Raw genomic sequence first — 24,679 nt, forward strand, 5'->3', positions numbered from 1 at the left:
ATCAATTCTATGGCACATTTTATATGCATAATCGTGCTGATCTGTGCTCTAGTTAATTTTATACCTAAGTAATGGACAAGTTCCCCCTTTCCTGCACAAGCTGCCATTTCCTAACTCTTCTGAGTTCTATGGCAGCCCTCAAAATCATCTCCAAACTCTCTCACTTTTTCGACTAACAATTATATTTTTCATTGCCATTTCATACTTCTTAACCTACAGACACTTTGAACATTGCTTAAGAATTGAGGAAAACAAAACACACAAAAGGCAAAAATTGTGTAGCGAGTCGACAGGTTGGATTAGACTTCTTCAACGTTTTCCGTTTCCGTGGGCTCAATGGCTTTGGACTCCTGCTGCTCCTCCTGGTGCAGTTCCTGCTCCGCGCTGACAGTCGCTTGTTTTGTGATCTACAGAAATAACAATAGGATGGAGGCAGGATGTACGGTCAATAGAGCGTTACATTAGCAATAGGCACTTCCTGCAGGCACATAATACTTATCGGAACATGCGGTTAGAGGATCACTCATAGCACATGCGGGTTAGAGCTGCCATCTCGGCTCGGCTTGGATGCACTTAAGCCTAGGAGTCTTATCAAAAGAGTTAAGTACTGGCTGGATAACTGCTTAGAGCTAGGATTAGGATTATTTCTGTAGTAGGGTATAAGAGTAGCTTTACCACGTTATATGCACACCGCATGAGTAGTAGGAGAAGATAGAGTATCGGTTAAGTGTTTAGAATTTGAGTATGGATTTGAACCACTTAGACCTAGACTTGGACTTGGACTTGGCCTTGGCCGAGGCGAGGCGAGGGCGATGGCGATGGCGAGGTATAAAGTTATATAAAGTTGCCCCATTTAAATATCTATATATATCACAAGATGGTTGCTTGATTTTTGTGGCCCGTTTTGTCGTTGATGATTGTTGTTTTTGGGTTTTTTGTTGGGTGTGGTGTGGTTAGTGAGCGAATTTAGTTTCAATGGCCCTTGATTTTGTTATTATTCTGCAGGGATTGTTGTGATTGTGGATCTGCCATTTGGCTGCCAAATTGTCTTACTTTGAAGCATCGAATATGGAAGTGATTGCACATTTCAGAGACCTGTAAGGGTTTCCAAAAGGGGGTTAATATAGAGCATCAGGGAACGCAACTAAAATAACACTTACCACACCATAGCCATAATGCCAGTGGGCTAGGGTAGCGAATATGGTCAGTCCCTGGACTATCCAACGCTCCCCATCTGCCGTGAGATCCAGTCCAAACACCTGCTCGTAGTAGGGAAAACAGCAGACACCCACAGTGGCCGCCAGGGGCCACATGAGCACATTGAAGCCATCGCAACGGGTATCCGACATTTGGGCCACAATCAAACGGCACTAAAAACAGAGAAAAAAAACATTATTGAACTTTCCTGCAGAAGGTTTTTGTTTTCTGTCAGCTCTTACGGCTATGTTGGAGAAGATGGTGCCATAGAGTATCCAGAGAATGCGTGGCTCCAGGTTAATCACATTATTACGTGAGCAGAACGACCAGATGACGGTGATCACAAACAGCCAGACGAAGGCAAAGAAGGGGCGCAGCATCTCCCACATGGGCCGCATCTTGCCAGTCTTGTTCTTGTACGAGCTACAAAGGGAATATTAAGGATTTGCTTGGCGCAAAGAAGGTGTCTAAGTGATGCCACCTACAGATAGATATTTCTGGCTATAATGGGATGACTTGAAACCATGCCGGATCCAATCAGCGTAAACTCAAAAACATTCGCAATCGTAATGCCGTACATGCTGAAACGATAGATGCCCGGACCAAAAACAGTGGCCAGAAAGAGCATTCCGCTCACGCCCTGAAAGAAATGAAAAGGGTTGGGTTGCCCAATGAAAATGGATTCAAAATGCTCAAAGGAGATGCTCCACTCCACTCCACTCACCCACATGGTGAAGTCATAGCCCCAGGGCAGAAACATCACGCCCGTATTGTACTTTTCCACATGCGTTAAATAGAAATTGAGAAAGACGTTCCATATCACAAAGAACATGCGGATGGGCGGCAGATCTTGGGTGCCGAATAGCGAGAAGATATATATGGGTATCAGTGCTGCGGAATAGGAGTCCAGTCCGTGATCAAACAGCTCGCCCAGGGGTCCACTAGTGCCGGTGCGACGCGCCTGCTTGCCATCCATGCCATCTGTTTGGGGGCAACACACTCCATTAATGACATATCCTGGAGGATGGATGCTCCCCCTTTAATATACTCACCCAAATTGTAGTAAATCAATATGTTTATGGCTGCCACAGTCCACACCCAGGCGGGCACTGTATTGCCGATCGTCTTGTCATTGGCGGCCTTAAAGTCCCAGTCGTAGTAGGAGATCAGAATGAAGTTCACTACAGTCATGAGGAAGCCCACAAAGGTGAGCAGATTGGGTGCCAGCCATTTGGGCAGGAACTTTCCATATAGAAGAGTGTTTGCTTAGATAGGTTTCTTTTGGGGGTTTGAAATATATATTATTTACCTTTACACAATAGTTCCAGAATGGATGCATTATATAGACGCTGACAAAGCCAGTGTCTATGCAGTTGTACTATGGGCCAAAAAGAAAGTGAATTTTCGATGAGCATTACTACATCTTGTACGAGTATATAAAGTCTTTCAGAACACACTGTACTTGTAATCTTTACAAGTACAAATTCCACTCTTTTCCCCTATCTATTTTCCAAGCTCCATGGAAGGAAGCAGCTCGATGACAGTTCAATGCCTTCAACTATTATAGAACGTTTGCGAAACATTTGTTTGCCTAAGCCTAAGCCTATGTCTGTGTCTATTTCCTATCTCCCCAGATTGATGACCCACACAGACAGTATACTACACCAGTAATTCATAATAGATTTTTGATAGTACGGCAATTTCCACACACTCAGTTGCCTAATCGGCAGGCTGAAGTACTAGAAGCAGAAGCAGAAGCAAAAGCAGAAGCAACCGGAACTGGTACACGCATTCTATTGAATTGTCCAGCTGTAATCATCTTGTGCTTTATATATATAATTTAATAACAATTGATTCACTCTCTGTGCATATGGGAGCAACTAGGTAACTATTGAGTAGTGGAGGAAGGGGTTGTCGTGTCGTGTCTTTTAGGGCACAGATGGGTAGGGGACGGGACATTGATTTTTATTATTGTAGGGCAGCCCGGTGCCCCAGTACTCACCTTGTAACGCTCGAAGCCCCGCAAATGAGCCTCCGACAAATAGCCGCCGGTGCAACCCATTTTTGCTATTTTTGTTTTTGTTGTTGCTACTGCACTACTGATAACAGATTCAAGAGAGACGACAGCGAGAGAGAGAGAGCGTGAAAAGAACTTTAGAAGAGAGAATGCAAATGCACCGTTGAACTTGGATCGGGTAAATCGACTTCGGTGTGAGAGAGAGAGTGAGAGTGAGAGTCCAGGCCGGGCCAGACAGAGGCAATCGCTCCACTCCGGCTATCGGATATCGGGCTTGACCTTTGTTTCTGGTTGCTCTGTTATGGTGTTCCGCTAAAATCTCAAAACTTCAATTCTCCACGGTGACATATTGTATAATATCTGGAATTTCGATGCGGTTCCACTTGCACACACACGCACACACACAGACACACACAACTGCTGTTCGTTCTCACACGCGGGTAAATTCTAGCTAGTAAATTAAATAATCGCTTCCTCCCTTTCGCACACGCAGCACACGCAAACAACCGTTATTATAGAGTGAACAAAAATAACTGTAAGACTTAAATCGCGTAAAGCAGCGAAGAAGGCAAAGTGGACGCAGACGTAGACGTAGACATTGGATTGTGTGTGGGATACAGGGACGCGGGTGGACAACGACAACGATAACGCTGGTGAACTGCTGGACTGGCTGGCCGGACGCCCCGCTCGGTCGTATTATCAAGACTGAAGACGAATGGAGCGTAGCACAGCCCCAAATTCCCAGCGCTTAATTCACAACGCCAGCGTAGACGTCGCTGCCGGTGCTGCCAGCGCTGGCTTAAGTTCCACAAAAACAAAAACACACAAATACAAATCCCATTACACACATTGCTATCGCGTTGACAAGTTTGTTGTTGTTGTGTTCTGTGTTGTGTGTGTGTGGGTATTTGCATTGAATGAATATGAATTGAAATTTGTAAAAATCCACAGAGCCTGCGCCCCCGCTCCCAGAACTGTGGTCAGCAGTGGGGCAGCGACGCCTGCAGAGGTTATCAGGCGGAGGCCCGATGGATGATAGCCCCCCCAATCTTGGACATACCGAGTACACACACACACACATCATATGGGCTGTTGTTTATTACAATTATAAACGATGGCTAATGACCGGGGTCGGCTCGGATTCGGATTCGGATCGAAACGCTTCGGTTTCGGATCCCCATGGGTCCAGTCCCAGTGTAATCATTGGCTCACATGTGCTCTATGCTCATCCGATCCGATCTGATCCGGCTCTGAAAACCCCTGCCCTGTAATCATCATCAAATTTTCGCGCTCGTGCAGGCATTGGAACTAAATATAGAATCGATTCTTAATCGATGTCATGTTAAATTTTCGTATTGTATATGTAGCAGTAGGTTGTAGCATTTCCACTGCTCCACTGGTTCAAGTTCAGGCGATAACCCTGCGTGCCGTGCCGGGGAGCGGGTTGCCATGGGGGTGATGCCGAACGGAAATTGAAACTTCAAGATTAAACGTAATTGGAACATCACAATGATCAGAGAAAAATGTCCCTTTGTGATGGGTCATAATCACATGACCAACATTTTGTCTATCATTTGTTATGAGTTAAAAATAAGTTAGCTCGTTGAAAAGGGGTAAGTAGCCTTCCTATCTTATTATTGAACATTTAAATAGTATAATCAATATCTGAAAATATATTAAGGACAGATGTTAAAAGATTCCTAACGTGAAAATAGTTTTTACCTAAAATATTGAATGAAGTTCTTAATGAATGAAAAATAATATTATTTTAAAACTATAATCTTACCTTTCACACTAAAAAACATGGAAATTGCTTTCCATTGTCCTAAATCTGATGTATCATTAAAAGAAAAACAAAAAAACAAATTAAATACTCCAAATTTTGATTACAATTCTCCAGATTATTCTCTAGTTATTTTTGTACAATTTATTAGTCAAAACTAAAACCGAAAAAATATTCTTTGTTATTTTAAATGAATTGAAAGTATCTCCCTAAAACTTGGAAGGCATAAATGGAATCCACATCTGAAAAGCTTCAAAAACCACCCACTAAAAATATAATACTCGCATGCTCATTATCTCCATAATGATATAAAGTTTTCCAATGCAAAGCAATCCATTGATATGTAGCTTGAATAGAACTTCCATAGCATAAATGGAATCCACATCTGAAAATGGATCGAAATTAGCTTAATTTCTTTCTGCAATAATTTCTCAAATAAAACCAATTGAATATTTTAGAATTTCGTTATAATTTTTCACATTCCTTTTCAAATCATTCCACATTCACCAATCAATTAATAATTCGCGCAGGGCCAACATATTTCACAAGTTCGACACCAACTTGAACGTTGATTTTGGTGCACGCAAGTAGCACCAATCATAAACTTATTTTAGGTGCAAAGATAACGTTAACATGTCTTATCGACCAACCAAAAGTTAAGCGATAAAAACAACACAGCAAATTATGCCCGAATGATTGAATGAAAGGCACTCAAAGAGACTTAAGCCTAGGGGTTATGCTAGTCCCGGCAGTACGGTTCGGTTCGGTTCGTTTCGTTTTTAGACTAATTCAACCATCTGGAGGTCTCCGTGGCAGTCAGACCCTCGGAGCGCAGACGCTGCAGCATGGGACGATAGATGTCGGGGGTGAAAGGCAGCAGGACGCCGCGTTCCTGGATCTCACCTGTGCGCAAAAAGGGAATTGCCAGAATTAGTAGGGGATTCTGTCTACTGAATGTTGAAAGACTCACCATCTAGTATCATTTTGGCTGCTATTGCTGCGGGCTTGCCCACCGTCATGGCCATGGCAGAGTGGCCCTGGGGCTGGCCATAGACCACAAAGTTAATGCCACGCTCCTCGCGACGACCATCGGGCCAGCGGATGCCCACCTCGTGCCGCAAAACAACCAGATCGCGCTCCTCCCTTTCTGCAAAAAGGAAAACATTGGAAATTAGATAAAAGTAGGCAGAAAATGCAGGCCAGAAATACGCACCAAAGGCCAATCGCTTGGACAGATAGTGACTGAGCGTGTCCAGGGGTGTGTTGAGCTTCACAACGGGCGTCTCCTCCAGCAGACCCAAGCTCTCAATGCAATCGACATCGCCGATGCGTTCGTGCAGCTTCTGCTTGAGGTTCTCGTAGAAGATGCTGGAGTCGGACATGCCCAGCAGGTGGATCACAAGCTGGCGCCACGTCACATCCGGCCCGCTGGGATGCAGCATGGAATGTGGCTCCGGATCGATCAGTCCCAGCAGCTGCATGGGCTTAATGGACTCGGAGAAGCCTTTGTAGCGTATGGTGCCGCGCAGCAGGGTGTGCACATCCCTGCCCAGGCCATACAGCGAGCCGTACTTGGTGGAGTCGCGATTGGGAAAGCCCTCCAGGGCAAAGCCGGGCAAAAAGTCAAGACTGCGTGGCGTGGACATGAGCTCACCGCCGCCCGAGATCTCCACGATCTGGCCGCGACTCAGATACTTGGCCGCCGAAAGGGTGTTGAGCAGGACTCCGCGCGGCGACCAGGAAAACTTGTAGCGCAGCGCATTGTTCGAGTGCTCGGGTGCGGGAAGACCGCCACAGTAGCTAACAAACGACTCGACGACGGCACCCTTGTCCTGCACCTCGTGAATGCACTCCAGTGCCAGCAGATGATCAATGCCCGGATCGAGTCCCACCTCATTCATGATGGTGACACCCTTGGCCTTGGCCTCTTCGTGCAGCGCCGAAATCTCGTCGTTCAGATAGCTGGCCGTGACCATGTGTGTGCCCTCGGCGACGCAGTAGCGAGCGACCATGCCATGCAGGCTGTAGGGGAGCAGGGAGACGACCACATCCGCCTTGCCGCACAGCTCCTGCAGGTGGCCCGTGCTCTCGTTGACATCCAGATAGACACTGTCCACGCCCGCATACTGATTGGCCAGCCGGTCGGCCTCGTCCTTCACCTGCGAGCAGACGGTGATGTTCACATCCTTCTCGCGATGCAGCCACTCCACCAGCGGAGCTGAGACCATGCCAGCGCCCAGCACCAGCACTTTCTTCTGTGACTCGTAGCCGCCTTCCACCTTGTGACGCGAGCGATTGCTCTGCGACTCTCGCAGCTCCTGAATGTACTGAAAGCTCTCGGTCAGCTCTCCGTTGCTCGCGATTATCGCCTGTGCGGGGGGGTGGGGAGGGGGATGGGTATTATACAACTGATAACACAGATGGACAGAGGCTGATAAGTGCACTCACCGATTGAATGGGGTAGGAGAACTGCTCCTCGGCCAGCGGCTTCTTGGCATCGCTCTTGATGATGTCGTGAACATGGGGTGCCAGCAGTTCGCCAAACAAATCCGTTGACTCGCGCGGCAGCTGCGTGGGCATATTGTCAATGGAACAGACCAGCACGCCAGGTCCCTTGAAGCTCTTCGTATCCTTATTCCGGTCCGCATCGTACAGGCAGAAGGGCGTGTCGATGGTGGTGCACTCGTTCATGAACTCAATGGAGCCGCCCGGATCCGCAGAGATGTCGCAAATGGCCAGCATGCGATGGGGCAGGGCCGGACTGCCCTTGCTCACCGGCAGCCAGGGTGTGTTGGCGGGCCGCAGCAGATTCTTGGCATCTGGTATGCTAATCAGTTTGGGACTTCCGACCGCCCAGTAGATGCCGTTCACTATGACCGAGGCATAGGGTGCGATTTTTGTGCTCAATGTGGATATATAGCGTTCGGGATACTCGTCGTACTCCTTGGCATCGAAGCCACCGCCCTCGCGACGCTCCAAATGATCGGAACGGCTCACCTCGCAGCCATACAGCTTGTTTTGATCTGCAAGTAACACAATATTAATGGAACTCTCACGATTTCTGTACAAATTTCCACTCACTTCCATGCTCGGCCACCTTGCGTATCATCTCTGGCGGCACATACTCAATGGGCAGCTCCGAGAACACCTCCTGGGCGCCCTGGGAGACATTGCCGGAGCCGGTGAACACAAACGTCAGTGGCCCAATCGACTTGGGCATCATGCCCAGCGAGATCTCATAGCCGCAGTCGCGTATGGCCTGGCGGGCCATCGACGAGTTGCGATAGTTGTGAGCGGGCCCAATGTGCATGAAGGGTGTGTGATGGCCCAGGGCCAGCAGCCGCAGCCCGATGCCATGCAGAATGTTCACCATGCCAGCAACGCCAGCGTATTTGCCAAAGGCCACCTGACGAGCGCCGCGCTCATCGATGATGCGTTCGTAATCGATCAGACGGATTTTCTTCGTGTAAAAGAAAAGTTCTAATTATTAAAGCTGGCGCTGGAAGTGGAAGTGGTGCACAAACCTTCTCTAAGATGGCATCCAGCAGTGGCATATTCAATTCCTGTGCCTTGATGGTGTGCGAAAAAAAGCAGTAGGTCTTGCCCGGTATCAAGGCATCGATGGGCACTTGCTTGACGCCAAATATAACAGAAGCCTCGCTGATGTCCTCCTGAATGTGCGCTCCAGCCTGCATATATGCCTGGGGAAAGAAAAAAACAATTATTATCTCTGTTGGCTTATCTTATCTTTGTGCATCTTTTATCTTTTGAGCAATGAGCAGCTGATATATGGTTGATATTAAAATCTCAAGGAGTTGCTCTATCACTTAAGGAAATGTTTGAGGCCAAAGCAAGTGTACAAATAGATAGAAATTAGCTGACGGTCAAGAGCTTCTCATCGTAGAACTCTGTTAGCTATGGCCTGGAAACCATCAGGGAAGTGTCGCTTGTTTTTACACCCTTCAAGTTTCCATTAATAAAGTAGTTCCTGCTCTTCTTCGTATGCTCACTATCTCTGCCAGTCCATATAAATCTTGCAGCTATATATTTTCAATTGCAAACGACAAACAGTATTGTTATTATACTCAAAAGATTGCCCGCCTGCCTCCAGTTCGTAGCAGTAATCGCGGCAATCTTCCATCTCCTGCCTCACGTTTGCTCTTCAATAATTCCGTTTGCTTATCGCTCCTATCATTCATTAAGATCTTTTCTAGCTATAGCCTACACTTTCCATAGAAACCTTTCGCTTCGTGGTGATAAGCCGCGATGATTGCTCCTCGCTGCCTTTGTTTTTTTGTTCACTGGTTCTTCTCAAGGCCTGGCAGCAATTGCCAAATTTAGAGCTCTGTGGACGCGAGTGGCTTATCAAAACGGATTTATTTATGGTGCGACACTGTTGGGGGGCGTGTTTGCTACACTGTATAATGCGTTCGTTTAATCTATCTGGCCTGACTTCTGATACGATTTTTGGGCAGGGCAGGTGGTCTGGTTCGCGCGTCTGGCGCGTTTCCATGGAAAATTACAAACAGGATCTGTTCGCTTCTCATTGCTGGCTCACCTGCATGGGATAGGCGCGACGATTGGAGGGCTGTACGATGACCTTAACATTCTGCTTGACCAATTTCTGTACATGGGTGGGTCCAAACGGTGCCCGGCGCTCCCACACGGACTGATCCTCGCGTCGTATGGCAATCACACGACTCTGAAGGAATGAAAAGAATACCCAGTTATAATTGGGGGGGGTGGTGGCGGCCATTGTTGGGCCGGAGGGTCAATCAACTTACATGGCGCTGTCTGATCAGCGGATGCGCGATTGTTGCGCGCTGTTGAATCACTCGCCACATGGTACGGCAGCACTTGAATGCGGAATTCAAAATATTCTTCAGTTTATTTTTTTTTTGTGTGTGTGTGAATGGGATGCGCTCCGTCTGCTCCGAGTGTTCGCGGTGTTCTAAAGGCAATCCCGAGACGACGGCGACCAGCCCCTAATCAGCAGCCGGACCCCAGCCATAAACCGCCCAGCGATAAGCCGCTCTCAGCTCCGCTTTCCAGTCGCATCTCCGCATCGCAGCTAAAAGAAACCACAAAATTGTTTAATGCGTTAGCAGAGAGAGAGAGAGAGAGTGAAATCTACTTACCCGCAGGGGGAGAGAGCGTTCCGAATTCCGAATTTTTTGGCTGAAAATTTTCCATTCCATTCCGGGCTGATAAGAGAGTTTTAAATTGAATTTAAGAGTATAATTATTGAGCAGATTTTGGTGTTTGGTTTCAGTGTTAAAGCATAATTTTTTATTTGTAATTGCATCTTGGTTTCATAGTTTCGTCTCTGGCACTCACTCGTCCAGAGCAGATCAGCTCTCCTTTTCGTACTTGTCGTATTCACATCAAAAACAGTATATTTTTTTTCTCTTAATTAGCTAATGTCTAAGGGCTACAAGGGGGCGGGGCGGGGCGGGGCGTTGGGTAGGCAGCGTGCAGCAGCCATGGAGCGCGCACGCAAAGAAATTTAATAAATATATACTTAATCCTTACAGCTAGAAAAACAAAGTTTGCTTTGGCTACCCTCTTCCGACGGGTAGTCCAAAAGCCAAAGGAAGAAGTTATAACATTTTGATTATGACGTTGGGGGGGGGAAGGTTGGGGCGTGGGCGTGGGCTGGGGTGGGGTGGGGTGGCTGAAAGCGGCTGCGCCCGCGAATGGTAATAGTAGATTTACAGATTCCTCTACAGCGCCGGTGCCTCGGGCAGCAGCGAGGTGAAGAACGTAATGACAAAGGTGCGCACAACGGAAATCACAGAGTTATTGGCATTTGGTGGTTCCACGGCAGCGGCTTCGGCTGAAACGGCAGCCGCCTCTTCAGGTCCAGCAGCACTGGCCGGTACTGCGGCAGGAGCAGCGGCATGAGCAGCTGCAGCTGGATCAGCGGGAGCAGCATCAGCCGCTGCAGCAGCAGCAGCAGCAGCGGCGACAGGAGCATCGGGTGCATCCTGACCAGCGGCCACTGGCTCGACCGCAGCCTGAGGATCGTTGTTCTCACGCTCCACGGCATCCATCATGCGTTGAATCTGCTGCACTGCAGCAAAGGCAGCAGCAGCATTGCCAGCATTATTGTTGCGATTGATATTGTTATTGTTACGCTCACGACGACGTCGCAGGACACCAATATGATATCTAACAGGAAGATGCAAGACTTTAGCATACATTTTACGAGCATTAAAGCGTGGCTTGCACTCACAGGTAAATCACACCGGCAATGAACATCACCAGGAGGCAACGCAGCGGCGACGAATTGAAGTACAAGACAGTCACGAAAATGGCCAGGCGCGTGAAGCTAAAGAAACTGTCGAGCCAGTCTCGGTTCTCGGGCTCCTCCTGGATGTGGGGAAAGTTTGGTCTGTTGGCTGGTGCCGGCGCTGCTGCCGGCTGTGCGGCAGGCGCCTGATTCAGTTGGACTCCAGCTGCAAGTACAGATGCGGCGGCGACTCGCTGCCTGGCCTCCAGTTCCCATTGTGGCAGCAGATTCGGCAGCATTGGTACTCTATTCCCAGGCGGTGACTCCGCTCTAACGAGAAGCAATGCAAGTTGATTAAAAATGCCACAGAGATGCCACACAAAATGCCTGCAACTCACCCACGCATCAGATCCTGCAAGTATCTGTCATAGACCTGACTCATCCAGGCATTGTAGATGAGGACCTGCTGCTGGTAGGCCACATGCGGATCCGGATGGATGGCCGTCTGTTGCTGCCGCAGCCAGAGAGTATACCAGGTTCTAAATGCGAGATTTTCGTCACCTTGCAGGAAACTGTCTGCACTGGCCTGCTGTTGGGGCAGTTGCAGTGGCGGCTGCTGCTGATTTGTGGCATGTCGCTGACGAAGCTCGTTGGCGTTGGCCTCCTGGCGCGGAGCTGTTGCGTTCTTGGGCACGGCCGTGGGCATGGCCGGGGGCTTGGCAAAGTGCTTGTTGGCACAGACCAGGTGAAAGATGTGATGCTGCTGGTAGACGTCTTTGTAGCTGCGTATAACCTCCGACAGCTTCTGGGCATCGTCCAGCAGTTTGCCAGAGTAAATGAGCTTTTGATCGTTGATGTCCTGCAAGCAGAGAAGCAAACACAATATTTTTATAAGTCTTACTTTTATACGCTGCCGCTGCATGACGCAAGCGGCATGACATATGCTATAAATTACAGCCAGATGCAAGGCAATGACTCTGGCCTGCCGCTGGGTGTACTGACGTGTACTTGGTACTAAACTAAGACGCAAATTGCACAGACTCGACTTGAGTACTAGCCGAAAACAAAACACGATAAGATAGCGGGGGCAAGCCACCACCACCACACGACACAGCTGACGTAAACTACGATAACAATGACACAATAGCAAATGAAATTGATGTGGGGACGGGCAAGGGCACGGGCACGGGCACGGGGGCGTACGCTTACCGGTTTGCCAGGATACACCAGGGACAGTTGCTTCTTCAGGCGCTGCACCGTCCAGGAGAGATCACTGTCGACATTCATGTCGTCATACTGTTGATTGGACGACTTAATTAGAAGCCTCACACTGGTGCTGCTGGCCGCTGCGGCGGCGGCAACGGCTACGCCAGCGTTTGTTGTCTTGTCACGAGCAGCATCACAGCCAGCTGCTGTGGCCGCTGCGGGCGAGGCGGCAGTGTCGTCCATAATTGTGACCTGACCCCAAAACGAACAAACTTTCTACTGGTTGTGTGTGATCTTGTGATTCCGTTTCGGTTTTTGCAGTCGCTGCTCTGGCCCCAATGTTGTTCACTTCCTAATTCCTCAAGATCTCGGGCTCGGGCTCGCGCACACACACGAACAATTGTCGTTTGTATGTTTTGACAAACTTTTACATTTGATTTAGCTCCCTTTTCGTTTTACGACCGAAAATAGTTTGAAATGCTGTACTTTGTGATGGAAAAAGCTTTGTGTTTTCGTTTCGTGTTGTGCTGCTTTCAGCAAGAGAAATTATTGATTATGAAACGAAGTTATAAACGTCCGTCCGTCTGCGCCTCTGAGAGTCGGAATTTTCGCCTTCGTTTCTGATTCTGACCTGAAATTGGAGATGACGGATGTTCACTCGGCTGCTACTTGTCGCAAGTATTTTTAAAGTCACAACTTACACCTGCTGGCAAATTTCAAATACTGCAGGTTAAAATATATAATTTTACAACTGCTGCTTGTACGCTTACTAGGGGTAATTAAACGAACATCATTTTGAGGTATGCTTTTTTCTTAGCTGCACAGTTAAAATAATAATATACATATCCTGTGACTTTGCTGTTTCACTCCTGCTCATCTCTGGCAGCAACACTTGTTAATACAATAAATTCAACGACAGGGTTGCCTTGACTTTTCGGGGCTGCCAACTGCTTTAGGCATACGCTGACGTGTATCCATATTAAATTGTACGTTTACTATTTCATTGCCGAGGTGGCTTTTGGATTACCTTTCAACGGCTACAACCAACTGAATTCCAAGTTTCTATCCATTCATTTCCTACGATTTTACCGAAACTGTGACTCGTGACTTTAAAAATATTTTCGATACCAACCTATCGAATATCGCTCATACCTAAACTACAAATTTTTTATTTTAATTTGTCAGCGGACAAATTTTTCGTGTAAAGAGATGGAGAAAAAGTCTGCCGTTTCGAGTTTGCAGGAATTCTGCGCCAAGAGCAAGACCCCGGTGCCGAAATACGACTATATCGACGGCGAGGACGGAGGATACGTTTGCAAAATCGTACTAATGGATATCGAAGCCTATGGAAATGGTAAGTGCACTCAATTGCATTCTCGACGTATTGCAAATACATATACCATATATAATACCATATACTACTGCCATATGTACCACCGATTCCATCCTTTTCACGTTTCAACAGGTCGCTCAAAGCGCGACTCCAAACACCTGGCAGCCGCAAATATTATGAAGAAGTTGCGCACAATACCCGGCCTAAGTGAGCATCTGTCGGAGGATACAAATGGAAATGGCCTTGGCAACTGTTCGGATATGTACGATGAGCTAAAGAACCTAAATCGGGATATGCTCAAGGAGCTGCGCGACTACTGCGTTCGCAATGAGATGCCACTGCCGGTCATCGAAATTGTGCAGCAGAGCGGCACTCCAGACGCACCCGAATTCGTGGCCTGCTGCTCGGTGGCCTCCATCAAGCGTTACGGCAAGTCGGACAAAAAGAAGGATGCCCGCCAGCGTGCCGCCATCGAGATGCTGTCGGTCATCACAGCTGATTTGGGCAAGCTTTCCGGCATGGAGGTGGTCAGCACCAAGCCCTCGGAACAGGCTGGTGCACCGCCTCTCGATACCACCAATGACATAGAGGCCGAACGTCGTCTGATTTTCACCACCTACCGCGATCTCACCGATTCGGGCAACACTGAATTCGTGGGCCGCAAACTGTGCGATGCCCACAACTACTACAAGAACTTCTTTCCGCACCTGAAGAAGGCCGCCTTCGATGTCATCAATTCCAAGGACTACGAGAACGAAAAGGATCAGCTTATGGATCTTCTCAGTGCTCTCAATATTACACCCGAATTCTCTACAGTGCCATCGAATAGCAAGCGGACAATTGTTAAAGTTGAGCTAAACGTTGATTTTGATCGCGTTTTTCTTGATTTTGAGGACCGGATCCATAGCTATATGATAAATTACTTCAAGATTATGCTTGAATAGAAGTTAATTTCATTATGACGAATTTACCTTTAACTTTACATTGACACAAATGTAGATGGGATTGAATCCCCCCTTAAAACTTACCATTAAAGCATTTAACCTCACACCCCTTATATATGCACCATCTAGACGAGCCCAAAGTATATAGTATATATGTATATATCTATTATATTATTAACATTTTTATTATAGCTATGTATATAGGGGGTGGCTTACAACTAAATAAACTTGTATCCTATTTACACTCTAAACGAGTCTGAATAATGCACATAAATTTCGTTCGTTAATACAATCCAAAAAAGGGTTTGGTTTCGGTTTGGTTTTTGTGTGTGATAAAACATCAAGAGGTCTAAATTGAATTAAATGTTTCGATTCGTTAACTTTGTACAAGAATTGCTAAGGCAAAAGAGTAACCAAGCGGCGGTCGAAACTCTGGCACTTGGAATCTCTTTCTCTCATTGGGAGGTTTAATTTCTCACTATTTAACAAAGGATTATGTACTGTATGTCTGTAAAACCAAAGGCAACCAGGATGGACGAGAGGGACTCTTCTCCTGCTCAGTAGCTGATCTTCTTGCGCAGCTTCAACGACTGCTGCTGCTCCTGCTGTTGGCGCTCGCGTTCCCGATCGATGGACAGGCGGCTACCAACACGTGTGGGGTGCACCACATGGTGTTGCTGCTGTTGCCACTGCGTGCTTGATGGCGGTGCCGTTGGCGTGGGTATGCCCGAATTCGAGGCCGATGTGGATGCCGAGGAACCCGATTCACCAAACACCCGACGCGACAGCTTGAAGCTGCCTCCAGTGCTGGGTGTTGTGGGTGTGCCACTGTTGCTGCTGTATTTGCTGCTGCCTCCACTGTGATTGTTGTTGGCATTCGATGCGGATGCGGATGATGCTGCTGCTGCTGCTGCTGCGGCGGCCACAGCTACGATGCTCGTCTTGCGCAGTAGCTTCGTGTTGTATTCGTCGCACTTGTCCTTGTCCAGGCGCGTTGAGCTCAGGGATCGCTTGTTCCGTCTCGCTCCCACGTGCTCGATGATTGCCTCCAGTTCGGCACTGCCACGCCCACTAAGACGGCCTGTGTCTGGAGAGGATGTCGGGAGGTGGTTGTGGTTGTGGTTGGGTGGAGGAGAAACAGAAGAATGCGAATTACTCAAATTGCAGTTGTTGTTGAGGTTGTTGTTCGTGTTGTTGGATAGCTTGGACTTGGCCCCAGCCCCAGTGCCAGTCCCAGTCACAGTCCCTTGTGTGGCCGCTGGCAATGGATTCGAGTTCAGATCGAGCGTGGCGGATGAGGATCGTGTGGCTATATTATAGCAACCAGAACCAGCAGTGGAAGTTGTACAAGTGGAAGCAGAATGGGAAGCACTAGCACTGCCCAAAGCAACCAGCGATGACATGGCGGTGGGTATGGCGGACACATCGCGATAGTAGCGCGCTGTAGCCACCGTACACGGCTGGGCCTGTGCAGCCGCCGGTGCAGGCTCTCCGGCCGCAGGACGCTGATAGCGGATACGCGAGCGACCGCGGAGCGTCATGTGGTGGTGCGAGGTGCGGGCGGCACTGCCACGCGTGGGCGGAATGGTGGCTGAGCTGCCAGCGGCACCGGCGGCACCGGCCCCGGCAGCACCACCACTCATCATCACCACAGGGATCTTGCTCTCGTTGATGGTGGCATACGGTGGTGGCTTGACGCTGCTGCCTACAGTGGACACCGGCTGCTCCTGCTGTTCCGCCTTGCGCAGGTGTTTCAATTCCATTCTGGTTGGAGAGCATATATAAGGAGCGTATGGCGGCACAAGAGATAAAGATACAGATAAAGAGATACAGAGTATGGATACCGAGGAGGGATATAGAGCAGGGGATGCTACAAAAAAAAAAACATAAGCCAAAATAACAGAAAAACAAGGCCAAAACATTCGATAAACAAAAATAATAATCGCAAGCTTTACATACAATTTCGATTGGTTTTTTTTAAAGTTTATTTTTTGCGCAAATAAATTATTTGTTTTTTTTTTGTTGTTGTAATTTTGGGCATGCACAAAACGGAATGTTTGAAACAAACTGCAGACAATGCCAAATACAAAATGTTGTTCATTTTTCTCTAAACTAAGTTAGTAGCTAAATTTAGTAATCGATCAACGATAATTCATCAGTGATCGGTGATAGTTCCTGGATTATTCCTGGATGTACATAGCTTAATTTAGTAATCGATAATTATCGATAGTTCCTGATAGGTTAGTGTTTGGTTAAATTTGGTGCAAATTATATTAAGGGGGAGAAGGGGCTCGAAAATTAATGGAAATACCTCTAAAGATACATACACTCTATATATACAACTCAAGAAATGGTAAACGGAATGATGGGGCAACGAAATAAGGGAAATACAAAATGGTTAAAGCAGAAACGGGTGAATCGAATCCAACAAACAAAAATAAGGCTTCTATTTGGGTACATTTCGAGTGGGAAAAAAGTTTCGAGTTCTGGCGAGGAGGGGAGGGATCCACCACTTACCTCTTGCTGTAGATCGCCAGGCTGCGGGTGCGACTGCCGGGCAGGAGATTGTTAGTGGTGCCATCATTGTTGTTTTTGTTCTGATTATAATTCTGGTTATTCAGGGATGGGCTTAGAGTACTGCTGTGGGGTATGGTACTATTGCTGTTGTTGTTGTTGTTATTGTTCAGATTATTGGCCAAGGCAACGGCCGCCGCTGCCGCAGACACTGTCGGCACTGTCCCTTGCAGCAGTGAGGTTGTGGTCTGCGTTGAACACCTCGAGGGTATCGTCGCATGGGTCGTCGCCACTCCGTTGTTGTTGTTCCGAAAGGGCTGGGAACGGGCTCGCGTATGCCTCAGATTCGAGTCCAGCTCGCTGAAACAGAACGATTGCAGCGGCGTTAATCTCTAGGCATGTTCAAGGGGTTCTGTGCTACTCACCTGTTGCTGTTTACATTTACGGAACGCGAATGGTGCCGCCGCAGCGCTTTGATCTGATTGAGCTTGTCGCCCTGCGTCTGGGCCTGCTTCTTCTCCAGTGCCGTCTGCGTCATGCGCACCGTCGAGGCGATGGTATGGCGTGCCGCTTCGAATACATTGCCACTGGGCTTCCGCAGCTTCTTCTCCGTGCAGCTGGCGGCCTCCGCCGTGGGATAGATAACACCCGGCGTTGTCGTCTGTGGGCTGACGCTGTGGGCATTGCGATTGACGGCCACCGGATTGACCAGGCGCCTCAGGGAGTTGGCAATCATTGTGGGTTTGTTGGCCGCCGACGGGGACTTGCGGCGTCGCGTGGACATTGTGTAGGTGGAGACCAGCGGTGGGGCCTCGGCCGGTGCGCTGGCCGTGTCCGTGTCGTTGTCGCTGCCATTGCAATTGGGATCATCCGTGCTGCAGCGGTACAGCGCTCGTTCGTTACGCTCGAGTCGCCGCTGCTCGCTGATCTCCTCGTCCGTCTGATCGGCAGCCGAGTCCAGCGCGGTGTCCTGATCATGCAGATGCATTGTGTCCACGCGCTGGGAAATCCCCTTGACGCGACTCATCAGCAGATCCACCTGCTCGAGGGGATTCGAGGCGGACGAGGCCTCCGTCAGTTTGGTTTTCAGCTCCAGGCTGTAGATGCCATACGTGTGCCGCAACATGGGAATGCCACTGCGACGGCGCATACGTTCGCCCTCGGACCACAGCCAGCTTTGTTTGCTGTAAAGCGAATGAAGGGAGAATTAGTGGGATTAGGTGGGATGCTGGCTACATGTATACATACTCCTCCATCCACTGCTGCTGATGTCCTATCACGGAGCCCGGGCGGCACAGCCTTAGCCAGGCAATCGCCTCCAAAGCGCTGAAGCCATAGTGCTTCATCATATACGCTCCAATGAGGCTGCCCGTGCGACCCAATCCCGCCTTGCAGTGCACGGCAATGGCACCCTTTGTCGTCTCACAGATGGAGAGGAATTTCTTCATGATGGCATCGCTCGGTGTGCTGCCATCGATGAAGAACAGATCCTTGTGATCGAAGCCGGCATTCTCAAACGACGAGGCATGGTAGACCTTTGCATTCAATCGAATCACGGTCGTCACATGGTTATCCCGAAAGTATGAAAAATACCGCTCGGGTGCATGGCACGGATACCCATTGGGCAGGGTTTTGCTCTTCTGATGGGGCCCACAAAAGGCAATAAACTTCTGGGGTACAATCCAATTGAAGTCGCCGTTTTCTACGCGCTCAAAGTACTCGTACTCCTCGGCATCAAAGTCATCGAAATTGAAGAAGCCCGCCTGCAGGCCCTTGTGCACGGCATTCAGGCAATCCAGCAGAGAGATCTTGAAACTGCTGGGTCCATAGCTGGCATCGCAGAAGCGCGTATAGGCGGGTATTTCGCCAGATACCAGAGGTCTATAGGCCTCCAGCGGCGTCTTGTTCAGGTAGATTATCTATAATCAAAAAAAAAATGCACATTACTTTCGGCTCATTTTGGGTGATCTTCAGCCATACTTACGGCATACGAACCAATCAGATAGGCCGCATTGAGCCGCTTGGCCGGATTCATGGAGGTGTAGTGGACAATCTTTCTGTTGGCATGGCACTTGGCACTCAGCTTTGTGTTCAGCTTCATGCAGTAGCGATACAGCATGCAGATATTGAGGGGACCAAAGTCGCTGTAAAAATTCTCATAGATGTACTCCTCGTCGATGCTAAAGTAATGCGTGTTGACGGTATTCTTGGGCTTAATGTTCTTCTTGAACGCCACAAAATACAAACGATCTAAGGGGGCGAATACAAGTATTAGCTGCTGTAGAGACTTGCAGTATGTTTCAATTATTCACTTACCTTTCATCATTTCGGATGCACAGACCAAGAGATCTGAGTTGTCATCGTCCAGCATCATAGCGGACGCGGGTGGTCGGGCTCAGACTCGGACACGGCAACGGTAGACAACACCAACGGCTGCTGCCTGGCGACTGCAACCATATAAAAGAATCTACATTTTATTACAAAACTTTTGGAATGGCTCTGCAGCAACAGTAAAGCGGCAGCAGTAAAACTATCGTCAAAGTGTCTTAAATCACTTCTGGAAAGCCCACACACAGACAGACAGACAGACAGACAGACAGGGTCTTTTGGTTTGACGCTTCCGCATGCGATTTTTCATTAACAAATTTCAGATTTCTACTATTAGCTGAATACCCTATAGAAGTGAATAGATCAATGTATGGATGTGACAGCTGTGAATCTCAGGCAAAACAAAAAGAATTATAACCATTTAGTTTGGGTTTCTTTCCACGATCAATCCAATCAGTAGATGGAAGGTATCACTTGGTCGTAACCCTTGGTTATAACATTTCTACTATAAGCTTTTGTTCTTTCTTTCGTTTGTTAGCAACAAATGCGCCCACACACAGATAAACACACAAACACACAGAGGCCGCCTGCACAGTGAGAGAGAGAGACCTGACTTTGCCTTAATTGGATGGAAATAAATGATGTTTTCCGCAAAGGGTGTTCCACATACAAACATCTACACATCTACATGTGTTCGTATACATATGTATGTATGCATGTATTGAGTGGAAACATGTGTTCTGTTTGTCACTTTTACCAACTTTATGAGTGGGTCTTGCCCCTAACCAATACCCATTAGCCTACCACCCCCACCCCATTCCAGCCAAGGCACAATTCTTTTGCCTTATTTGCTCCACTTTTCCTTTAGTCGTAGTCATAGTATATTGTATGTAGGTGATGGCTTCCATATCGATATACATATGCATATAGCCATCACTCCGCACTCAGTCCTTGCCCTACCACCGTTAGTCAGTCAGTCAGTTAGTCATTCTATCGAGTCGTCAGTTTTGCTGGCATCCGCATAAACATAAATCCCATAAACAATGGCTGGTAACGGCCTATAACCCCGAATATGAAACACTCTTACACGGGGGATCCCAGAATACAATGTATGTATATGTAAATGGGTGAAAATAGATGCGAGAATCTAAAAAATATAAACGCTCAAGGGGAGTTGCTTTATTCAACTATTCCTAGACAATTTCCAGACATTCCACACCCATCTGTCTTCAATTTTTAGATCTCTTGAATTTCCTTATCGAAAGGGGATTACCTTTCTTCTGTGGGTCTGAGGGCGTTTCTTTATACAATACACTAATCTGCATAAGAAAATGTATTTTATGGGTCTGTGGCCCCAGCAGCAAAAGGTTTACGATGTTGACCCCATCATCGGAACTGTTACACACAAACACACACACACACACATACCCATAGGAAAAACACATGTAAATATTCGATTTTATGCAAATTTGTAACCTTTTGCAAAGCTAAGCAGCAGTTGGCGTGCCTTTAGAGAATTTTTGGACCTAAGCCGGGGGAATACGATGCGCTCCTCACTCCATTCGATGCACTTCCTTTTCCTGATTTTAAAGTTGAAAAGTCAAGACGCCGGGGCGCTTTTTATGGCACATTTGCATGTCGACTAAGCCCAGATCCAAAGATAGGTGGCAAACCGGGCGCCAAAGGTGGTAGGTACTACTTATATCGCATGACATTGGGGCGGGCCGTGCGAATAACGGAAGCGAAAATAGATGAAGATATTGAGATATATAGGGCACAACCATCCATACCATAGCATGTACATACATATGTACATATATTGAGGTACTTATTACAGTACTCGATGGGGTGCAGTACTCTGGGGCAAAGACTAACTGTAAATTCTCATTCAACGAGCAACGATCGATATGCAATGCTATCCAAAGCTTTCTTTCTCTATGCTTTTGTGCTATGTTTAGGTCCAAGCTACCTCTCTCTCTCTTTCTCTCTTTGTGCTTATCTCTCTCTCTTTCCCAACTCCATTCACTGTTCAATCGAATATCATTTGGAACTCTTTCTATCCCCCTCTCGCTGCTCCTTTTCAATGCGCTGAATCGAAAAACATTTCCAACTCTCTCTCTATCTCCCCGGCTGGAGCGAAGATCATTTCTAAATATAGCGATCAGCTAATTGACGACACTATCAGAAGGAGAATGCAATTTACGCTACGCCATCTCTCTCTCTCTCTCTCTTCCATTCATTGCTGTGGAGTTGGAGGAACAAAATTCCAGCAAAGAACTCCAAACACAACTCCCACGTGACGACATCGAAATCATATCAGCTACACACACACCACACACACACACTCTTAAACTTGCTTATCGCCGTTTTGTTTAAACATTGAAAAGACGAGTGGAAAAACAAACATAAAAGAGTGTATGGAATGCGATAGAAAGGCGACCCTGGACGGAGAACGCTCCTCTTACAGTTCGAAATGGGAGATGGGCTGGGCCAAGGTAAATTAAACAGAAGGTAATTTAATACCGATCTTCGCTTGGCTCACGCACAAAGGCTCACAATTGTATCTGGTTTGGGTGCCAACTGGAGACAGCTCCATTGGTCTGTTAGTGGCCTTACCTTCGGCTTGAATATAGCTTGGGCTAGGCTCTGGCGACTATACCGAAAACAATGGCCATTTGAAAAGCGTCGAAACGAGTTTTAAATATAGCTTGGGCCAGTGTGTGACGTCACCCACAGCCCGACCCAGGCCTGGCGCAAATAGCCAAGAATGACAATAGCAACGACAGAGAAAATCGAGCAAAACTAAAAGCAACGTCAATGCAATGGTGATTGGATGCGATGCTATATGTACGTTTTCAAAGTTAGTTTTCCGTTGGGGAATATGGACGCGGTGCCATGCCAGGCCAGGCCAGAGATTTTTGCCGCGCGCACATACCACAACAAATCCACATTACAACGGCAACAGCATTCACCTGCAGTAGGCCCCCCTACCTTAACCTCACCCGCCCACTAAGCAGCTAGAGAGAACGATTTAGTCGAGTGATTCGACAAAGAAATACCCTGTACGAAATGTCCTACAGGTTCTACTGGATCTTATTTTAGTACAGTTTAATGGACTGAAACACGTAAATTTTTTAGCTGTTATTTTCTTCAAGACAATCGAAGATCATACGACGAATGGCTTTGACCAAATAAAATCGTGGATGGCTGATACACGGCTGAAACATAAACTGCCCTAAACACAATTTACGTTTGTACATTCTGAGTAATGGGTATAAAAACAACACGACCATTTGCCGCTCATGCCCACATCTGCGCATGCTCTTTCTCTCTGAAAAGCTGGTTTAGCCGCTCTCTCCGGCTCTCCGTGCTCCAACCGCCCTCTCATTTACACTTGTGCTTCTGCGGCTTTTATGACACTCTTTTTCTCTCTCCCTCTCTCGTTGGGTATGTGTGCGTGTGTGTATGTTGTATTAATAAAAGCAACCAACGCATTTTTCTACTAAAATCCAACACAACACAAAACTGAAAAAGAAACCCGAACTGGCGGCGGTTGATGAAGACTTGGATGGGATGTGTAGTACTGCGTAATCAATTTTTTGGGGAACAGAAACATTTCTGGACTATTTTCGTGGTTCTATCTGGGAATGGGTGGCAGGGGTTGTTACAGTTACACAGTTTCTAATTGGAACGTAGTACGGGGGAGGGGAGGCAGACTCACCAAACTGTTATTAGCTTTTCGGAACGGCTATGTATGGATATGCACAGGATCTGGATGAGAGCAGCAGCAGCTCCACACTCCACACAACATAACACTTAATTTTGGAGAGATGCTAATTTTTTTGGGTTATTTTCTATTTAAAACTGTAAATTTGTCAACGAAAATTAGACATTAGGAATTTTATCTGTAATTTCTATTTAACAACATTCTCAATGCGAGCTTTTCGCACTTTGATTCTGTTTTCTATTTTTCAAATATCGTAACGAACACGGCAGCGCACGGTCAAAATGGAGCGCACGGGATCCAAAGAAAATTTATCAACTGCTGCTCGGGAGAGCTCCAAAACAAAAGTAAACTGAAAATTACATTGCAGCGTTGGCGCTTTTTCGTGCTCTCTCTCTCTGCCCCCACTTGGTCATTGCGTTCGCTCTCCTCTCCAGTGTTGCCAATTCAGCTATTCTACAGCTAGTTTTGGCTTTTTTTAGGTTCGATTGGTGTACACATCTTGAAAATTGCTGGCAGTCTAAAAATATATATAGCCATGTTTGGTTTATTGTAGTCTGATTATGTCGAATAAGAAAACTTAATGGAAATACTATGAATCAATAAAAAAATGTCTTCACAAAATTTGACATTTGTGAAATTTAGCTATTTTTATTTTAGAAAGTGACCAGCACTGCTCTGCTCTTATCGATGGTGCGATGTATTGCACAAAGGTTATATCGATATTTTCGTTAGGAACCGAACGGTGAGGGGGCCGTTAAATTTAAAATGAGTCAAATGAAAACTTGCACTTCCTTTTAGGATTCACAGTTTGTGCTGTGTACCAGCATACCGAAAGCCTAACACATGCAAACAACTTTGTGTGTATGCGATCCGTCCAGCGAAAACCGATTTTGTCTCTTCTCTGATTGGTGTTACCGCCATTTTGTTATGATTTTGTTGTTGCTTTTCTTCGAGTTTGCACTGTTCCGTTAATCGTATTTGTGTTTTTGTTTGGGAATATTGGTGAGTGCTCTACCGTAAGCTGATTTTGGGCATCCCTGGTCTACACACTACAAAATCGAAGCGCTACGAAATAAATTTAAAATAAATTTGACTTAAATAAATTAAAAAGATTTATTCAAATTAACGGAAGATTTAAAAGGGAAACTCAGCATGCTCGACAACATTCGCAAAATGACGACTCCTTTCTATATACACTTCGATGAGCTTCATTTTCTCAAAATCAATGAAAGTATTCTGATATTCCATATTCTATATTGAGTAATAATTAAATTTTTCCTTTAGAAAATTATATGGAAAATGCAGGTCGTTGCCGCTCAAACCGCTTATGGAGAGTTATTTGAATTTCTTCAAATGAGACTGGTACGTTGTTAACCAAATCGAATCATATTCATATTA

The 24,679-nt window shown here is 47.0% G+C and overlaps 5 protein-coding genes across 8 annotated transcripts; 1 reads left to right on the plus strand and 4 right to left on the minus strand.

The window, feature by feature from the left end:
* Positions 1 to 160: 160 nt before the first annotated feature.
* Positions 161 to 3,926, minus strand: LOC111079694 (ethanolaminephosphotransferase 1). 3 transcript variants are annotated; one of them, XM_041594853.1, is made up of 10 exons: positions 3,494 to 3,926; positions 3,200 to 3,296; positions 2,507 to 2,575; positions 2,250 to 2,439; positions 1,922 to 2,178; positions 1,683 to 1,837; positions 1,440 to 1,620; positions 1,161 to 1,370; positions 1,054 to 1,095; positions 161 to 407 (listed from the first exon to the last, which is right to left on the minus strand). In XM_041594853.1, exons 2-10 carry the CDS (start codon positions 3,257 to 3,259, stop codon positions 300 to 302), a joined length of 1,272 nt encoding a protein of 423 aa, XP_041450787.1. In that variant the 5' UTR covers positions 3,260 to 3,296; positions 3,494 to 3,926; the 3' UTR covers positions 161 to 299. The 3 variants fall into 3 exon arrangements, with proteins under 3 accessions (XP_041450787.1, XP_022230649.2, XP_041450785.1); XM_022374957.2 differs by having other exon boundaries at positions 3,200 to 3,349; XM_041594851.1 differs by having other exon boundaries at positions 3,200 to 3,926.
* A 1,517-nt stretch (positions 3,927 to 5,443) lies between these two features.
* Positions 5,444 to 9,951, minus strand: LOC111079692 (alpha-aminoadipic semialdehyde synthase, mitochondrial). Its single transcript, XM_022374954.2, has 8 exons — positions 9,782 to 9,951; positions 9,556 to 9,699; positions 8,522 to 8,698; positions 8,079 to 8,457; positions 7,446 to 8,020; positions 6,211 to 7,366; positions 5,968 to 6,144; positions 5,444 to 5,900 (listed from the first exon to the last, which is right to left on the minus strand). Exons 1-8 carry the CDS (start codon positions 9,839 to 9,841, stop codon positions 5,782 to 5,784), a joined length of 2,787 nt encoding a protein of 928 aa, XP_022230646.2. The 5' UTR covers positions 9,842 to 9,951; the 3' UTR covers positions 5,444 to 5,781.
* A 312-nt stretch (positions 9,952 to 10,263) lies between these two features.
* LOC111079693 (homocysteine-responsive endoplasmic reticulum-resident ubiquitin-like domain member 2 protein) lies at positions 10,264 to 13,066 on the minus strand. Its single transcript, XM_022374955.2, has 4 exons — positions 12,439 to 13,066; positions 11,628 to 12,088; positions 11,233 to 11,559; positions 10,264 to 11,168 (listed from the first exon to the last, which is right to left on the minus strand). The coding sequence occupies exons 1-4, from the start codon at positions 12,676 to 12,678 to the stop codon at positions 10,721 to 10,723; spliced, it is 1,476 nt and encodes a 491-aa protein (XP_022230647.2). The 5' UTR covers positions 12,679 to 13,066; the 3' UTR covers positions 10,264 to 10,720.
* A 361-nt stretch (positions 13,067 to 13,427) lies between these two features.
* LOC111079695 lies at positions 13,428 to 14,963 on the plus strand. Its single transcript, XM_022374958.2, has 2 exons — positions 13,428 to 13,789; positions 13,901 to 14,963. Exons 1-2 carry the CDS (start codon positions 13,645 to 13,647, stop codon positions 14,710 to 14,712), a joined length of 957 nt encoding a protein of 318 aa, XP_022230650.2. The 5' UTR covers positions 13,428 to 13,644; the 3' UTR covers positions 14,713 to 14,963.
* On the minus strand, positions 14,886 to 23,618 carry LOC111079696 (dual specificity protein phosphatase CDC14B). 2 transcript variants are annotated; one of them, XM_041594854.1, is made up of 7 exons: positions 23,276 to 23,618; positions 19,543 to 19,673; positions 19,211 to 19,476; positions 18,475 to 19,145; positions 17,652 to 18,410; positions 17,230 to 17,586; positions 14,886 to 16,476 (listed from the first exon to the last, which is right to left on the minus strand). In XM_041594854.1, the coding sequence occupies exons 2-7, from the start codon at positions 19,598 to 19,600 to the stop codon at positions 15,270 to 15,272; spliced, it is 3,318 nt and encodes a 1,105-aa protein (XP_041450788.1). In that variant the 5' UTR covers positions 19,601 to 19,673; positions 23,276 to 23,618; the 3' UTR covers positions 14,886 to 15,269. The 2 variants fall into 2 exon arrangements, with proteins under 2 accessions (XP_041450788.1, XP_041450789.1); XM_041594855.1 differs by having other exon boundaries at positions 15,686 to 15,799; positions 23,276 to 23,613.
* Between the last annotated feature and the right edge of the window lie 1,061 nt (positions 23,619 to 24,679).

The sequence above is a fragment of the Drosophila obscura genome, unplaced genomic scaffold (genome assembly GCF_018151105.1).
Source record: "Drosophila obscura isolate BZ-5 IFL unplaced genomic scaffold, ASM1815110v1 contig_37, whole genome shotgun sequence".
Taxonomy (NCBI): domain Eukaryota; kingdom Metazoa; phylum Arthropoda; class Insecta; order Diptera; family Drosophilidae; genus Drosophila; species Drosophila obscura.

Bases quoted from the DNA above. Each gene is read 5' to 3' on its own strand.
- LOC111079694 (XM_041594853.1), bottom strand. From the start codon at position 3,259: ATGGGTTGCACCGGCGGCTATTTGTCGGAGGCTCATTTGCGGGGCTTC. The intron at 2,440-2,506 runs GTAAATAATATA...CTATATGGAAAG, and splicing joins TCTGGAACTATTGTGTAAAG to TTCCTGCCCAAATGGCTGGC. The intron at 1,096-1,160 runs GTAAGTGTTATT...AAACCCTTACAG, and splicing joins GGCATTATGGCTATGGTGTG to GTCTCTGAAATGTGCAATCA.
- LOC111079693 (XM_022374955.2), bottom strand. From the start codon at position 12,678: ATGGACGACACTGCCGCCTCGCCCGCAGCGGCCACAGCAGCTGGCTGT. The intron at 12,089-12,438 runs GTAAGCGTACGC...CTCTGCTTGCAG, and splicing joins TGGTGTATCCTGGCAAACCG to GACATCAACGATCAAAAGCT. The intron at 11,169-11,232 runs GTGAGTGCAAGC...TCTTCCTGTTAG, and splicing joins ATTGCCGGTGTGATTTACCT to ATATCATATTGGTGTCCTGC.
- LOC111079696 (XM_041594854.1), bottom strand. From the start codon at position 19,600: ATGATGCTGGACGATGACAACTCAGATCTCTTGGTCTGTGCATCCGAA. The intron at 19,146-19,210 runs GTAAGTATGGCT...TTTTGATTATAG, and splicing joins ATCTGATTGGTTCGTATGCC to ATAATCTACCTGAACAAGAC. The intron at 17,587-17,651 runs GTGAGTAGCACA...GTTCTGTTTCAG, and splicing joins GTAAATGTAAACAGCAACAG to CGAGCTGGACTCGAATCTGA.
- LOC111079692 (XM_022374954.2), bottom strand. From the start codon at position 9,841: ATGTGGCGAGTGATTCAACAGCGCGCAACAATCGCGCATCCGCTGATC. The intron at 9,700-9,781 runs GTAAGTTGATTG...TCATTCCTTCAG, and splicing joins CGCTGATCAGACAGCGCCAT to AGTCGTGTGATTGCCATACG. The intron at 8,021-8,078 runs GTGAGTGGAAAT...TGTTACTTGCAG, and splicing joins CAAGGTGGCCGAGCATGGAA to ATCAAAACAAGCTGTATGGC.
- LOC111079695 (XM_022374958.2), top strand. From the start codon at position 13,645: ATGGAGAAAAAGTCTGCCGTTTCGAGTTTGCAGGAATTCTGCGCCAAG. The intron at 13,790-13,900 runs GTAAGTGCACTC...ACGTTTCAACAG, and splicing joins TATCGAAGCCTATGGAAATG to GTCGCTCAAAGCGCGACTCC.